General features: G+C 38.4%; 3 protein-coding genes across 4 annotated transcripts; all 3 read right to left on the reverse strand.

Annotated features, from left to right (window-relative positions):
- Positions 1 to 194: 194 nt before the first annotated feature.
- LOC131319909 (uncharacterized) lies at positions 195 to 1,962 on the reverse strand. Its single transcript, XM_058350350.1, has 2 exons — positions 1,577 to 1,962; positions 195 to 1,007 (listed from the first exon to the last, which is right to left on the reverse strand). The coding sequence occupies exons 1-2, from the start codon at positions 1,736 to 1,738 to the stop codon at positions 426 to 428; spliced, it is 744 nt and encodes a 247-aa protein (XP_058206333.1). The 5' UTR covers positions 1,739 to 1,962; the 3' UTR covers positions 195 to 425.
- Positions 1,963 to 5,616: 3,654 nt separating this feature from the next.
- On the reverse strand, positions 5,617 to 8,137 carry LOC131319910 (probable ribonuclease P/MRP protein subunit POP5). The gene is made up of 4 exons (XM_058350351.1): positions 7,944 to 8,137; positions 6,706 to 6,908; positions 6,481 to 6,618; positions 5,617 to 5,897 (listed from the first exon to the last, which is right to left on the reverse strand). The coding sequence occupies exons 2-4, from the start codon at positions 6,881 to 6,883 to the stop codon at positions 5,749 to 5,751; spliced, it is 465 nt and encodes a 154-aa protein (XP_058206334.1). The 5' UTR covers positions 6,884 to 6,908; positions 7,944 to 8,137; the 3' UTR covers positions 5,617 to 5,748.
- A 2,176-nt stretch (positions 8,138 to 10,313) lies between these two features.
- LOC131319912 (DNA-binding protein BIN4) lies at positions 10,314 to 16,373 on the reverse strand. Of its 2 annotated transcripts, none has more exons than XM_058350352.1 (12): positions 16,215 to 16,373; positions 14,195 to 14,456; positions 13,999 to 14,060; positions 12,976 to 13,138; positions 12,735 to 12,808; positions 12,602 to 12,655; positions 12,063 to 12,180; positions 11,680 to 11,726; positions 11,568 to 11,594; positions 11,057 to 11,132; positions 10,814 to 10,956; positions 10,314 to 10,700 (listed from the first exon to the last, which is right to left on the reverse strand). In XM_058350352.1, the coding sequence occupies exons 1-12, from the start codon at positions 16,260 to 16,262 to the stop codon at positions 10,602 to 10,604; spliced, it is 1,173 nt and encodes a 390-aa protein (XP_058206335.1). In that variant the 5' UTR covers positions 16,263 to 16,373; the 3' UTR covers positions 10,314 to 10,601. The 2 variants fall into 2 exon arrangements, with proteins under 2 accessions (XP_058206335.1, XP_058206336.1); XM_058350353.1 differs by having other exon boundaries at positions 12,735 to 12,796; positions 16,215 to 16,370.
- Positions 16,374 to 16,656: the final 283 nt, after the last annotated feature.

Here is a 16,656-nt window from a genome sequence, read left to right on the forward strand (position 1 = left end):
AGCAAAACAAATGTAATAGTGGTTTGGTATTGACCAATACTAAAAGAGAAAAATAAATTTAAAAGTAGTCTGGTATTGTCTAGCATTTGAGCCGGAATAGAATTAATGGTGTAACATATCAGATTTGGTCAATGTCGGTGCATACTGGTCAGTACGGGAGATCATAACCATGCTTATTAGTAGATAAGTAGGTATGCAGATCTAACGATGCTCTTTTATTTATATATATACAGGCCTGGTGATAACATTATTGGTGATAAACTTGCACCTAGTTTTGCAGCTCAGATAATTTTGATCCCAAATTAGGGCCTCAGTTGGTGTATGGGAAATTGAACATTCAGTTCATGCTAGTACAATTAGTTTCCATAAACAATTCAATTCAGCCTCAATTGAATCAGAATTGCTCTACGTTTTCTATCCTGTGCTTAGCATTTGTTGCTTGCTCCATTGATCTCCTCATCCTCCTTGCAATGATCCTCGTCGACAACCCACCCGAAATCGAAGGTGACATCAAGAAAATACAGCAAGAAAACCAGAACAACACAGCAAACAAACATGGGAATCGGCCCGAAGATCCAAAGGAACAGAGGGAAAGAGAAGTAGAACGCCCTCAACCCCAACGACCAGAAGTAGCTTCCCCTGTTCACCGTCCTGCCCACGTACTCCGCCGTCAAATGCAGTCTCCGGCGACATCCATCGGGATTTCCACGGCAGTTCTTTTCCAACGGCACGTTGATGAGGATGCTGGCATGGCTGTAGTACCGTATCGACTGCACGTTGAGCAAGAATGCTACCAAGAAGCACACTAATATGGAGAAGAACTTTATCGAGAATCCCAGATCGCTGTGGTCGCCGTAGACAAATTTGGCCGGGCTGTTGCCGCTGCCGTTGCTCATCAGGACGGCGATGAGGGAGCTGAGCATTATGGCTGTGGAGGCTAGAAGGGTGGATGCCATTATGTTGTTTCTCAGGGTTTGCACTGCCAAAACCCCGTTCTTTGACGCGTCCTGTTTCAGGTTTATATAAACAACAAATAATGCAAGATGATCACACTAAAAAAGAAGACAACAACAAAAAACACCTGATGATAATTAAAAAAAATCAACGAAAAATGCCAAGGATTATAGGAATGTGACATTTAGGGTCTGTTTGTTTGAAAAGGATACGAGCATTACTTGGACTATATATTGTAACCCAATTATTTGGTGTTAGGTTAGAATATGCATAGCCCGAATTTTACGCGCCTTTGATATGAATATTGCAGACTTGCAGTGTACTATTAGTCTCGTAAAACAAACGTGCCTTGAGGGAATTCGCACTAGAAACTTGGCCTAGTAATCTTGAGGTGGTACTGTTAATCCATCCCCATTGGATTACAACAATAAATTTGTAATATCTACTTAGAAAATTAATTAGTATCTAGAGAATGGAGTTTCTTGACCATATTTATTCTGGGTATAGAGGAGTACACTACATAACACTCGAAATATGAAAATGTTTATAAAAGAAAATGAAGGTATTTTTATGTTTCGAGTATCACGTATCCTATCCTAACATTTTTGGGATTAGTAAGTACCTCCATCATAGCACGAACCCAGAAGCGGCGGTTGACGGCGTTGATGCCAATGACTGTGGTGGAGGGGTGCTTCACCACCTGATAGAAGAGCCAGACGTGGTAAGCCACCATTAGGAGGAGCCCAGTTGGAACTAGCATATAATCAAGAACTTGTTTCTCCATTCTTGAGGGACTTCCTCAAAAATCGATTCTTTTCTTGATAATGACTAAAGAAGAAAACAGAATCAAACCCAAATGATACTCATAAGATTCTCTCTCTCTCCCTCTCTCTCTCTGTGTTTGTGGTTTGAGAGGGAGATAAATAAGGGAGAGGAGAGTAAAAGAGTACAAGTGTTATACGGGTGTTTGTGGCGTGGAGCGGTGTTTGACAACGTAACATCAGGGACTTAATGCGGAACAGAAAACTAGGAGAGTCTAATTTATGTTTGATAATTTTTTTTTCCTCATTCGTTAAACATAATATATTTTATCGTAATTCACTAATTACTAAAAAATTTTGTTTCTATTTTTATTTTTTAATCGGGTGTCTTGATCAGGTAACGTGTATCTCGATTGATTCTATACTTTAATTAGGAAGAGATGATGTCAAAAATATTTTTGTTTGTGTCAAAACTGTATTGTAGAAAAGCCTTGTATTTCTGCACTACAATTTTGACATTAGCAATACTCTAAAGTTAACAACCAAATAAATATCGAGAAATATTATTCACACTCCAGTGGCTCGAAGGATTTTTAAGGGACCTTTGTTTCTTTATTGGGGATTGAGAGTGTTTGAGATGTTTTTGGAAGACACTCTTGTGCTTAAATATTATGTGACTTAGGATCCATTCTATGCATCATGTGGTCATATACTACCAACGCCATGAAGGTTTGGTTAAATTGATAGAGCAGCATCGACATCTATTGGTCCTTTAAGTCATTAGCTAACAAACTCTATCTATGATCAGCGGCAAATTCAGGAATTTACGCAAAATAAGGTCCATCGTTCGCAAGCTTAAATATCATTTTAGGCCCCTGTAGAAGACTAGAAGTAGGCATCCATAATTGGAGTTGTTTCACACGATCAAGACATTGTTGGCTTTCAAAAGACAAGAGTTCGGATCCCTTTCGGGAGTTTTTTTGAGAAATTTTTTTAGGTAATAAGTGGAAAGAGAAATCGGGATAGTAATTGGAAATATGAATAATGATTGGAGAGAGATGGAGAGATAAATGAAAGTAATAATTGAAAATATGAATAATAAATGAATGAAGAAATAGAGGTAATGATTAGAAGTAGGGATAATGAGTGGTGTTGAAAAAAAAAATTTGAGAAGGAAAACTGAACACAGCAGAATCCTCAGTATTTCTCACAAGACAAAAGTACTACCAAGAGATGGGAAAGACTACAATACACACCATTTATTTGGGTGTGTATCATATGCACCCTCCAAAATGTTATGAATTATAGAGAAAATGTTACGAATCGTATTACTAAAAAGTTACGAATCGTATAAAGGTTATGAGATATACCAAAATGTTATGAATCATAATGAAAATGTTACGAATCGTACTGCTGAAAAGTTATGAATTCTAGAACAAAAGTTACGAAACACTCTAAAACGTTATGAATGAACCACAAAATAGGTGCATATGGTACACCTTTTTAAGGGGTGTGTATTGTAGACTTTCCCCCAAGAGATACACGATTCTTGTGTTTTCTTTTATACTGTAAAATTAATAGTCTTCTAGCAATGAACGGCTTGTGTTATACCTATATATAGAGAGGGCCAGTCCTATTTGTCTCTTTTTCTTTATTAAAGGAACTTTTTCTGTGATAAAAAACGTAAATCTTGGGGATGTCTTTGTGGTTGAGTAATTAATAACGCAGATAGAGAGGCCTGGAGTGGAGGAGTCTTAAATTGAGTCTGGATACCCTGTCCGATCCGCTTGTCCCACCCCTTTAGGTTGTTGATCTCGTAAATCAACGGTTAAGATGGGTCGAACATTTTTTTCTCAAAACGACATCGTTTTGGAGCAAAACATGCTCGGCCCATCTCAGCCATTGATTTGCGAAATCAACGGCCGAGAGGGATGGACAGACGGGTCGGACAGGGGATCTAAGTCGGTCAAAATTCAATTTGTTTACCAAAAGCAACAGTGGATAGTGAGTCAGTGGCCACATTTTGTCTACGACATTTTAAGTCTTTCCTAACCATCATCATGATTAAATAATGTCTCCTAAACCAGCTTGTCAATTTTGAGCGGCAGTGGGTGGTGGGCGCCTCCTAAAAGGGGTTCGTAGTTTTCCCGCTCCAACAAAGTACTCCTACCGTCTCACTTTATTGTATCCTTATTTTTTTTTGGGATGTTCTAAAATAATGTGTTTGTTTTAAAATTCTTCAATTTTGAATGTCTATATTACTATTTTACCCCTCATTTTTCTCCCTCAAATTCAAAATTTTGAACTTGATTTGAAAGGAAAGTAGAATGAAATGGTAAATTTGACACAAAATCCATGTAATTTTAATCTTTCCTTAGATTACGTGAAAGTCAAACCAGGCGCAACAAATTGAAACGAAGGAAATAGTAGAAAATACATGGAGTATAATAAGTTAAAGCAAAAAGAGGGAGTATTTCTTTAAATTCTCGTGTGAAATAGGTGTGGGAAAAGAGTTTGATTTACGGTGCATACTGCAGTCATGCAACCTAAAATTGCGACTGGTGAGATCAGTTCTGGATTACAAAAAAAAAAAAATCACAATTTTTTTTTTTGGTTTAAGAAGTGCATTGGGTTGTGCTTTAGAATTCTTTTTTTCTTTTTAGTGAAAGAGGTGCTTAGAATTCTATATTCTCAGATTTTTTTTGGGTTCGATGGTCAAGAGTGTCCGAGTCAGCTTACCCGCACCTTAACCAATCTCCTCCCACATCTTAATTATATTAACAGTGTATGGTCGCAAACATAGTTAGCTTCCAATATGCAGTAGCACGAGAAATTTTTCAATGCCGAGTGGGCACCACGTGGTGCCCGAGTAGTGCATCACAGCCGTCCATTCCGGTTTTGGATGGCTCAGCTCGGATTTGAGAGAGAGAAAGAGGAGAGAGAGGGTTTCAATCTGGGCCGTCCAACACAATTTTGAACGACCTTAATGCGCTGCTCGGGCACCACGTGGGCACGGCCACGTGGTACCCACCCGGCACCCAAAAAATTTCTCGCAGTAGCACGGAGTATATACAATAACCAGTCAAAAAGAGACAAAAAGAGCCTTGGTATGGTCCACAATGTTGGGGCAAGGGGAAGGGAACTTTGATACAACAAGCACATGAAAGCATTATGGAGGGATTACTCGAGCATTATTTGACATGTACACTAACGCTGAACCTATGAGGCTCGATTTTTGTGCACTTTATGACATTATAAAACAAGACTTGTAGTAGGTCGTAAGTCGTTTGCATTCACATGGTGAGCCACCTTTCTATAGTGGGATCCTCCTAACTTGGTAATGGGTTGATTAATTACTTTAGAAATTGTTACCTCATGTACTTTGAACTTTCTTCTTCACTTTTTACGAGAGTCCGGATAGCAAGGATAGAGGCCCAATGGAAACATCACCAGTGGTACAAGCTTATTGGTTGTACATACTATGACGGTTGAGAGCCCCTCTTCCTTGAGGGGGTTACGGCTATGGTCTACCCCTGCTTAGACCTTTGAAGGCCAAACCCAAGTGATGTACATTAGGTCTCAAGTCCATGTGACTAAGAGAAAATACACACATTTGAACAAACAAACTCTCACACGGGTGTGTGAACGCCACTCCCTCTACTCATGTGTCAAGGCCTATATACACTCAATGTGAGAGAGTTTGTGAAAATATGCGTGATCGTAGCAAAAACATGAGTTAATTCACAGACATTCAGACGGATCTGGAATTTCCAACTCAATCACTATGATTCCCAAGAATCAAAACTATAGTAAGATTGATTCTTTTTTCTTTTCTTTTTTTCTCTCTAGTGACCTGACACGATGTCAAGTGCGATACCACATCTACAGAACCCAAAAGAAATAGTTTCGGAAGAGATGAAATTTACAAAAAAGAATGTGAGTCATGTATATAAGGCAAACATTGATAACAATCTTAACCTGAAATTCTCAGTCTAGCACAAACTGAAGAGTAAGCCACCACCAATGCACACAATCAGTGTTCCAAAGTTTTAATCTTCTCAAGCGAATTCTGCATCTGCTGGTTGACTTCAGCTGTAATGCTAGCTCCCACAAGAAGCTTGTAGTGCTCAAATTTCAACTCATCACACTTCAAAGCTGCATCTTTACAGGCCTTCATACTTCCTAAATATTTTTAGATCAGAAGTTAGAAAAACCACATGCCACAAATTCATGGAGAAGATATGTACTTCATCAGAATCCTTATGCATATCTTTTCTTCTCACTTTCCCAAAAACTTATCATGCTTCTCAGAATGGTTTCGTAATTTTCAACATAGTCATAATTCTAATAACTAGTTTCAGTTTGGAGTCCAAGAAAATTTAACATATGAAACAGGTTTAACACCAGTTAGGAAGCAACAACACTTCCCTTTGTCCTAAGCAGCACCAGTTACGGTAAGAATCCAATACAAATGGTGTAGGGATGCAATAATTCCACTCCTGACCAAAATGATGAGGTCCACTTTCCACAATGAAAAGTACTCCATCTATACAACAAGTGAATATTTCTACTTCACATGTTTTTTTCACATGAAGAATTCGAAAGCTATGATCCATATTTCGTAGTAAGTCTTCTGTCAATCACCGATATAGTAGTTTTACCAAATTTCATCAGTCAATTTAGGCATCAATGTTGTCTTTGACAAGTCTATTGAAACATATTGGTGAGTCATTCAAATTTCTAATTCTACAACAGCTTCACTTACCACTAAGATCCAATAGGTTGAAAACCACTGGGCAATTTCCTATACTCCTGACCATGGTTGTTGCGGACCAAACTTTTTGGTACTCCTCCCTTGATGCTCTGATGATGCATAGCTTTGTAATTGGATTCACGTACTTGACTGTCCAAAATCACGTTATCAAGCATTAAGAAAGGGAACCACCCATACACATTGGCAACATTAATAACTACAAGATGTTGTACACACCTTGAAACGATTGAAGTGATGAAGCTAGACCACACTCTCCAAAATTTTCAAGAAGGCTGTCTTTGATTGCTTTTGACACATTAAATTGGGTAATAATGATGGGATCGACAGCTGAAACATCTCTATTAGGATCCAGAAAAACCTCCATCACCATAAACCTATTTTTGAATCCCACCATTATTGTTTAACTTCTGAGTCACAGCCTGTACATTAGATTAGAGTCATTAGACTACGAAGCATGAATTAAGGCTTACCTCCACTTACATACCTAACGATTATGAAGATAAACGATAAAAAATACCCTTGCAGAAACGCACCCGAGAAACGAACCGACTCATTGGGGAAAAAGAGAGCCAGAAATGAACTGAATAAGGCTGTGAAATACAATTAGCAGCGGATCACTCTAAATAGATGCCTTCACAAGAAGACCGATTTAAACACCGTAAACTAAATCTGATTAGTTAGAATTTAAAAAAATTTAGATGGTGACTCAAGCAAGATAATGAAGGCCGCAAGGGACACCAATAACTTGTACTATGAAAACCTTCCACCATTAAAAACCAAATTCACAAAGAAGAAAGCAAGAATCTATTCACTTGTATTTCAAGGATAAATCACACGAGATCATGCCACTAAGAAGAGTTTGATGAATATGATAAGAAGAAAAATAAGAAAGCCCTATCACACAAGAACCACAACTCAACAGAATCACAAACTAGTTATAATTGGAAGCTAAAATCTTGGAAGTCTGAACTGGGTTGACACTCCAAAAAATATCATAGCTAATCCAACTTGGGAGTTCCCAGCCTAACCAAAAACTAAAATGGGGAGGTTCAGTAGAGCGTTTTGTGGTGCTCTTTTTTTTTTGGGTAATGCAGGGTGTTCCGGCTCAGCTTGCACGCACCTCAGACTAATCCCCACAACTACTCTTGCAGCCGTTTCACACACGCTTTATACATGGGGTTGAGGTGGCACAAAGAGCGGTTACCATGGAGAGAATTGACCTTAGGAGGAGCAAAATCCTAAGTCTCGGGCCACGACCACTTAGCCAACTCCTTAGGGTTGTTTTCTGGTGCTTCTATAACAACGAAAGGGCTTTGTAGTTGAACTTCAGAAAGTAGAAGACGAATAAAAGAAAGAAAGTTTTGTTCTCATCAGTCAGGATATCGATAGATCGTGAAATTACCGCAACAAAATTGACCAATGAGATATAATACGTATATTCAATCAAAGATTACCTGATTGTAGCTGAACAACAACAACAACAACAACAATGATGCCTCGAGATAAAAAGCTTTTTCAATTCTCCTCTCAATCACTCAAACCCTAGAACTCGTCGGAGAGAGAGAGAGAGTTACAGTAAGTACGTAAGTCGTCGCCGCAATCAATCTGAAGATCGAACTGTGAGATTTGAGTATAGGGAAAAAGTGGAGAGAGTCTGGGTCTATTCAGGCCTGCTTTTTTGGACAAGGAATTCAACACGGCCTCGCGTTTGCCAGACCCGAGGTTTAAAAACGACGTCGCCCGGGTTCATCAGACTTCAAACGTTGAACATGCGAGGTATATTGAAGCTTCGTAATTGGTAAATTGTGAACTCATTCTGGTTTATTTATATAATCCAAACTGTTCAAGTTGTAGATCTTGTTAATAATACATGCCATGTTAAATATTATGTTAATCTAATGTTGATTAGTTTATGATTGGACATGATTTGTGTGAATTTATTTTTAATAAAATAGATTTGGTTTCATTGGATCAAACCCAATTGCAATATTGATATGGAGTCTCCGGAGTGCAACCTGTAATTTGTATATTGTGAACTCATTTCGGTTTATTTTTATGATCGAAACAGTTCAAGTTGTAGATCGTGTCAAGAAGATAGACCATGTTGAATATCATATTAATCGAACGCTGATTAGTTCATAATTGAAGATGATTTGTATGAAATTATTTTTGCGAAAATAGATTTGGTCACAGAGGACCAAACCCAATATTGTTACGGAAGCACTTTCCGGCTTCCATAGACTTCGACTAAAGCACTTTCATCTTCCCCATCCTCCCACCTGCTGACCTCGACGCCGCCCACACTTCGTCTCCCCACGTAATACACGCGCCGCCGTCTCAACCCCAAGGGCTTTTCCCAAGTCATCGGCGATGAGTCGGAGTGCCTTTTGCAGACATTGTTTTCAGTTCAGCTGACTCCTCTGTTTCGGACCTTTTTTCTTTCGTGGGTGCTCCGAGCCAGCTTTTTTTTTTTTTGGGTAAATTGTCCCGAGCCAACTTACGTACGTTTCGGAGTAATTCTTATATCCGTTTCACATGCTCACATTGGTTCAAGGATTATCCATCATAGAAAGTGGAGTATGTGTTTTCTTCAGCTTGGATGACTTTAGACCAACTAGAGAGATTTACTTGCAAGATTTAAGGTGATTCCTACGAGCGTTGAATTTGAATTTATCGTGACCGAGAATTTTACCAAGGAGATGTGTTGTTCGATGCGTGTATATAAAAAAAATTAAACCTTCTGATAAATTATTCCCATTGTGATGAGGTAACCTTAGACATAGCTCAACGAAAAAATAAAATTCATGCAATCGATCTCAATTGATTGGGACACAAAACTCGATTTGGTTTGAATTTTAATCCTTTGCTTCTTTTTTCCCGTGTTGATCCCTTCCAGTTTTGTATGCTTCAATCCAAGTTGGGCTTTATATAATATTTCAAAAAAAATTTGGGTAAAATTCATAACTTTTTACTTTTTTGATTCATCTAGACGAGACGAATCAATAATCTACAAAAATTAGACGCAAAATTAACAAATGCGGAAAAAAAAAAAACTGAATAAGTACAAAACAAAAAAAAAAACAAAAAAAACCCCCTTTGCGGAACTTAACCTATGTACTATAGTAATTGAACCAAATTAGACAGACACGAAATGGGTACAAACACAAAGTAGGTCAGGATCAAGAGAGCAATAGAGAGAACACAACAAAGAGATATATTATTGAGAATACACTGACTTGGTTTTACAATGGGGAGAAGCCCTCCTTTTATAAGCGTAAGGAGGAACTTGCTTACATCATTGCTTACATCACATACATCATAGCACGCACTACACACCACATACACAACACTTTACTTTTCTTGCTTACATCATTGCTTACATCACATACATCATAGCACGCACTACACACCACAGCACTTTAGTGCGTGCTGTGATGTATGTGATACAAGCAAGCTCCTCTTTACGCCTATAAAAGGAGGGCTCCTTCACATTGTAAAACTAAGTCAGAACAGTTCACGAGTTTGAGTTTGGGTAGATTATCTCTAACAGCAGAAACGTTTCAAGATGAACTTATTTCTCCTCTATTTTTTTTGGTGCTACGCAGTTGCTTAATATAGTTGTCAGTTGCTTCATAGGAAATGAGTTCTATTCATGTGCAGCAATGGTGAGCCTGCTGTTTCCAGCCATGCTCCACATGCAGTGTGCTTGTGATGACCAGTACAGATGCTGCTACCCAAGGTTCTGCGGGAACAAAAATCACAAAACAAAAGGGAAAACAAAACAATCTAAGAACTGTTTGCGTGTTGACGAGGCGCGTTCTCAATACGTATAAGAGCTTTTCACTTGGTATTCACAATGCCGCAAGAATCTAATCGCAAAAGCTGGAAGCCGTTTTACAAGCTAGGCTCAAGAGTCAACACTATGCTAACCTCGTATAATTTCAATCCTCGATATAAACAGTTAAGGCCTCAATACCAGCTTACATACAACTCTAGGAAACAAATTCGAAAACTTTAAGCAATATCTGTGGTTCTTCGCTGAAAACGGAATCAACTGATGTCATCCCTCGTGAGCACAATTTGACACATACAACACCTCTCATTTGTGCTGCTCATTTTTTAGTCTTGCTTTTCTTCGGAGCTTGAGTTTTCTTTTTCGGTTTCTTGGGGGGCTTTCCTACTGCAGCTTTACCTTGTTTCCGTACTACCCCCTACATCCACAATCTCATTAATTAGCATTTCTACATCAGGACATGTTAAAAAGTTGATTAAGTCATCATTCTATGAGAAACGCTCCGATGAACAGAAGGGTTAGGAAGCATACTGATGCTTTTTCTGCTTTTTTCGATTTAGGTTTTATGTTAGATTGCTCCCCGCCATCCTCATTTTGATCAGTTTGATTAGTGACGGTTTTAGGCACCTTGTCAGCATCATCATCAGAATCAAATGAGTATCCCTCCAGCGTTCCTAATGCATGATTGCGTATATGGATGAGAAAAAGTAAGTAGTGGACATATAGGACTACAATATACATCCTGAAAGGAAACCTCATATAGAACCTTCTAACCTTCTACCATGGTTTCGGCCTCGTAAACATTCGATTGGGGAGTCAGCTGAATAAAGTCATTCATGATAGCCTCCACCTGATCGAAATAATTACAAAAATATAACAATTTTTAAGGACATGGCATACGAGCAAAAACAATGAAATGGTGAAACAATTACATGTTTGACAAACAAAAGGATCTAAAGAATGGAAATTTGATAAAACATAATACCTCCGTCCCAAAATATTTGTCCGGTCCACAAAACGAGGACGTAAAAATAATTCAAGTTTGGCAAGAAAAATTTAAATTTTTTTTCTAACAATTTACTAGATCTCAACAAGTTCTTTTAATTTATGAAAAAAGTTTGGAATTTTTCTTAAAAGAAATGCATTATTTTTTGGTCCTCATTTTGCGGACCAGACAAACATTTTGGGATGGAGGGAGTACTACGTTTTTCAGTTGAAGGGGAAGAAGAAGATCACAGCTTATAACTCAAGAAGATACAAACAAGTAAAGAACTGAAGAACACACCTTTGCTTCCGACTGACCAAAGCTAACCTGAGCAAGAAAAAATATGTTTTGCATCACAGTAATCAAAGCATTGAAGACTGTAACCAATAAAGAAAAGAGAGTGACAACATACAACACAAAAGGTCCTCGAAGGAACTATGGCTGTCTTGTATATGGTTCCTGTAACATAAACAACATTTAAACAGTAAGTCTCTATTTTTTGCAGCCTGTTCTATCCATTTTTTGTAAGTCTCATGTGCTTTCCCATTCTAATAACCCCACGCACGTGTTCAAAGTCAAACCCATCTTCAGGTCGTCAAATCACTTGTTAACCCAGAATATGAAAGTCATTATCTTTCTTGTCTTCCAAATACCACTCTGTAAATCATAAATTTTAGTAAGAACCCCCAATCTGCCCTAATTTTTTAAAATGAGGGATATACTGATGGTATTTTTGTGACAAAACAGTAGAACAGAAGAATCCACCAAAGCTCAAGGTAGAACGAGTTTACTTGCCTTTCAAATCAAAGAACATATCATGATTTCCAGATGGGTTATCTGAAATAACTACTCTCCCAACAGCACCCACATCACCACTCAAATCTATGGATTCACCATCACACTCAACAAGTGCCTGCATAAAAAAAACAATGCTTTCAAACTGGAGAGTCCCAATCAGACAACAGTACTCAGACAAGGACATTAAAGGTGACTCAAGACACCCTAGAGAACCCACTATACAGGCAGTGCGGCATATATTGCAGCTCTGGCACCAGAGATATGAATTCATTACACATTGACTGATGACGCTATCAAAATCATACGGAGTATCAACTAAATCAGTAAGGGAGACCCAGGGTCCCAAATCCCTTCCTTCTCTGAAGAAACTTATCACCTCTCACTTTGTGAACTGAAATATATCCAACAACTAAAACACCTGCACCAAATGGCTATTACAAATTCTAAGACTACTCAGATGCTTGATCAACTTCTAAAAGGGGGCAAAAAGCAAACAAAGAAATAATGATGAAAAACAAACATAAAGGCGGGCATACCTTCGTACGACTGACTTTCTCTGAGAGAACCAAAGGCAACCTTGAGGAGGAGAACTGTAATCATATATAAAAAAGGTAATTTGTGGAATAACAGACAGAAACAAATGCTTGACTGGCCAGTAAAAATTCTTACACGTGGTTCAATATTCTTCTCAGCAATCTCTTCTTCTGCAGCATCTGCATCTCCATCATTTCCTGAATCATCAACTGATACACTAAAACTTATAACCCAATGTAGAAAATAACAAAATAAACATGACCAAACTCACATTAAGAGGAGAGTGAGAGCGATGTTCAAATTCATAGGACGGTCATTTTATTAATCTCGGAGTCTTTACAGGAAAACATCAAGTTGTCATTTCAGCCTCCCATACCTTTTTTAATAACATTGGTGTTTGGGCTTTTCTTCTTTGTCGCTACCTGATCCTCAACTTTAATCCCTTTCTTGGGAGATTTCCCTTTCAGAGCCTCCCTAATTGGGCTATTAGAAGGAGACTCCGAATCTGATGACAGAGTCCAAACTGAACTAATTGGTGCCTGCTCAAATAATCACATCCTCAAGGTCAGGATCTACATATATGGCCAAAGACTCCTACGCATATCAGGATTACAGCTGACTGACCACTATGGCATTTCTGTTTTTGACCCTGTAATGCATTCTGTAATAAATGTTCTAACTTTGTACCAATTGAAATATAAGAACTTTGGAGCAGTCCTCATATGAAACCCAAACTGTTTCCTTCCGCTTGGAGTTGAGAACTTTCTTTTTTACAACCTCGAACCAGGTTTTCTCTTGCTAGGATCTCACCTTTACACAAATTTTGAATACGCAACTAGCATGCTCTCCTATGAAACTGCAGGTGAATTCACTTCCAAACTTATCGATTACTTGCTTACTTTGTAGAAATAGTCACTTTTGCTCCATCTCTTAACAACCATACTTGCTTCCACTAACACTTGTTGAATATTCTTAAAAAAATAAAAATGAATGCATCTAACCAGTTTCTGAAGCTCCGTAAGAGATTATTAGTATGAAAGGTTTCTTGTATTACCCTGAACCCAATGTGTAATGTCCCCACATTCATTGATATGCAATCTGTAATTATTCTAATCTAGACCCAGGTACAGAGTAAAATGAAATGATTTACCTAAATCAAGCAGGACTTAGATGTTTTATACCCTTGAAAGACAAGAACACAACTTGCTCAAGCTACCAAGGTAAAGCGAAATAACTTGGGATCAATATAGATGACATCTAAATGACCCAAGAAGCAGCAAAAAAATCCGTCTAATAGTAAACATGTAGGGTTTAGGGTGGAGGCCCAGAACTCCTATACGACTGGAGTTACTCACTGAAAATAAGAATGAGATCGCAATCTTGGGGCATAACTTCTTACATTTGGTTCAGCATTCGTCTCAGGCTTCTGTAGCTTCGCGGATTTCCCACCACCCGCACTCCCTTAATCATTGCCCAACATCAAGAAACAAATTACTATAGAAGTTGAAGGCATAAAATTAAAGATGACGAGGAGATAAATTATTATAAATATTAAAACGCTAGCAGCATAATATAGCACCCACCACTTCTCTTACCATTCTCCGTCTTCCTCTTTTTCGCAGGAGTTTGTTCTCCTTTTGGCTGTTTGGTCGGAGACTTAGTTTTCAAAGGCTTTTTCGATGAAGACTCCTTGGTAAGAATGCTAATAGGTTTGTCGTCATCTTCGTCTTTCTCTGGGAACTGAGATGTTTCACCAGGAGATGGTTCCTTGTCATTCGTCCTATCATCGGCCAAAGGACTGCCATGTGGGGAAGCCTCAGAACCAGAAGATAAAGTCAGAACTGATCGTGTTGGTGCCTTCTCAACAAAAGTTAAATTCACACAATTAGCCACCCATGAAACAACAATAATTTAGTTCAATAATCGGTCCTGGTGAAAAATTAGACAAATGCACCAACAGAAGATCTCTGTAACTTACTAACAGGATTTGGAAACATACTATACCCGACATGGCCTCAAAGAATAGAAGAATATGTAATGAACAACAAATTAAATATAATTCACAACTTCTGCTCTAAGTGGTTTTGCAGCTCAATTTTTTATCCAATTATGTGACAATATCAGGTGGTGCCTACTCTAATGAAGTAAATTCACACAATCAGAAACTCAAGAAAGGTGGGACGGAAATAGGTTAAGGTTTAGGGTTTAGCAAAACAACAGCTATGTCCAGGCACCTTTGGGCCATATCAAAGAAAGCTGATTCTTTGTGGATAAGGTGGATTCATTCCTATGTGCTTAAAGGGCATTTATTATGGCATATGTGTACTCCTCCTCCTTCCTCATGGACTATAAGGAAGATTTTTAAGCTTAAAAGCTTGGTTCAACCATGGATCGAATATGTGGTTGGTAATGGGATTGATACTTTCCTTTGGCTCGACAATTGGCATCCTCTTGGGCCTCTTTTTTCCAAATATGGGGAGAGGGTTGTGTTCAATATGGGGAGGTCTTTGTCAGCTAAAGTAGCTTCTGTTATCAGAAATGACTCCTGGAGTTGGCCCAGCAGTAGGAATGCTATCACCAAGGAAATCATAGAGAACACTACTAGTTCCTTAGTACCTACTTGTAACCAATCTGATTCTGTGATTTGGTTGCTGAATGCTCAAGGTTTTTCTATCAAATCTGCTTGGGAAGGTATTAGAGTGGTTAAACCTGTTGTCCCTTGGTGGAAAGTAGTTTGGTTTAAGGCTCATATCCCTAGATGGGCAATAATTCTGTGGTTGGCTATTCCGGGCAGGCTTGCCACAAAAGACAGGTTGCACATTTGGGGGGTGGTGACTAATGACCTGTGTGTTCTTTGTAATGCGTAACCTGAAAGTCACTGTCATCTGTTTTTCATGTGCCCTTTTGCATCTTACATTGTGGGGCAGCTTTTGAGGATTTGTGGGTACAATAGGGGCTTGTTAGATTAGATCATGAGATGGTTTGGGCTAGTCAGCACATGCCTGGCAATGGTATGCAGCAGTCTTTGTACAAGATGGTGTTGGCTGCATCTCTCTATCACATATGGTTGGAACGGAATAGCAGAGTGTTCCAAGGTGCTCAAAGGGATGCTGCCACTCTTGTAACAGTGGTGAAGTCTGATATTCGAGGTTGCTTGAGTCTTCGGAGGAAGATGAAAAGGAGAACTAGGAACCAAAGATTGTGTGCTATGTGGAATCTTTCTCCTGCCATCTTCTCCTCTGTTTGATTTCTTTAGAGGTTTTGTTTCTACTCTTTCCTAGTGAGTAGTTGTTTAGTTGTTAGAGTGGGAGCCTGTTCCTAGCCCTTTTTCTTTCATTGGTTGTATGCTGTGTTCAGAGCTTAGCTCCTCAGTTTTGATATAAAATTTTAACTTAACCCAAAAAAAAAAAAAAAACAGCATTCTTAATTCTTCTGACTATAACTGGATTTGGAGATCAAAATGTATGTGATTCCATGGCATTACAGGAATCTAAACATTGCAATCGGTACTGGAAAGTTTTTAGTAGATTTGCGGAAGGAAAATCCGTGTAAGAGTGGAACAGATAAAGCATGAAGCAAAGTCGGAGGAAAATGGAAAAGAAAACAGCTTTATACCTCGAAAGCACGCAACCAATCTGGAGACTCCTCTCGAGAATCACTCATTTGGGGTTTTCCTGACGAAACGAGATACTCCGGAAGAGCTGATAAAACCCTAGTGCTCTGAGTCAAATTTTGTACGAAGAAGACAACGTCAGGCGGAGAGGGAAATGGATAGAAAGGTTAATACGGTCTTTTAGCTTATGTTTAATTACTTTTCTTTTTTGTACAAATAAAATATGACGCGACTCAACAATACGAAAAATAAACGAAAAATTACGGATTAACCTCGAGTAATTCAAAAAGATAACATGAATTACCATTTATTCATGTCAACCCATTAATTATGACGTGATTCGTACATGACACGTTATGATACTTGTGATTTTAGTGTTTCTCTTGTAGTTAACAGATTATATTGAAATCTATCTAATATAGTTGTTGTTGCTTTATAATAGTA

Source organism: Rhododendron vialii, chromosome 3a (genome assembly GCF_030253575.1).
Source record: "Rhododendron vialii isolate Sample 1 chromosome 3a, ASM3025357v1".
NCBI classification, from domain to species: Eukaryota; Viridiplantae; Streptophyta; class Magnoliopsida; order Ericales; family Ericaceae; genus Rhododendron; species Rhododendron vialii.

What these genes read in the sequence shown, in the direction of transcription:
- LOC131319909 (XM_058350350.1), bottom strand. Translation starts at nt 1,738, where the DNA reads ATGGAGAAACAAGTTCTTGATTATATGCTAGTTCCAACTGGGCTCCTC. An exon ending in GGGTTCGTGCTATGATGGAG is followed by an intron (nt 1,008 to 1,576) that starts GTACTTACTAAT and finishes AACCTGAAACAG; the next exon opens with GACGCGTCAAAGAACGGGGT.
- LOC131319910 (XM_058350351.1), bottom strand. Translation starts at nt 6,883, where the DNA reads ATGGTGGGATTCAAAAATAGGTTTATGGTGATGGAGGTTTTTCTGGAT. An exon ending in ATCACTTCAATCGTTTCAAG is followed by an intron (nt 6,619 to 6,705) that starts GTGTGTACAACA and finishes GATTTTGGACAG; the next exon opens with TCAAGTACGTGAATCCAATT. An exon ending in CAACCTATTGGATCTTAGTG is followed by an intron (nt 5,898 to 6,480) that starts GTAAGTGAAGCT and finishes AAAAATATTTAG; the next exon opens with GAAGTATGAAGGCCTGTAAA.
- LOC131319912 (XM_058350352.1), bottom strand. Translation starts at nt 16,262, where the DNA reads ATGAGTGATTCTCGAGAGGAGTCTCCAGATTGGTTGCGTGCTTTCGAG. An exon ending in AGACGAATGCTGAACCAAAT is followed by an intron (nt 13,139 to 13,998) that starts GTAAGAAGTTAT and finishes TTATTTGAGCAG; the next exon opens with GCACCAATTAGTTCAGTTTG. An exon ending in CACCAATGTTATTAAAAAAG is followed by an intron (nt 12,809 to 12,975) that starts GTATGGGAGGCT and finishes TTAGTGTATCAG; the next exon opens with TTGATGATTCAGGAAATGAT.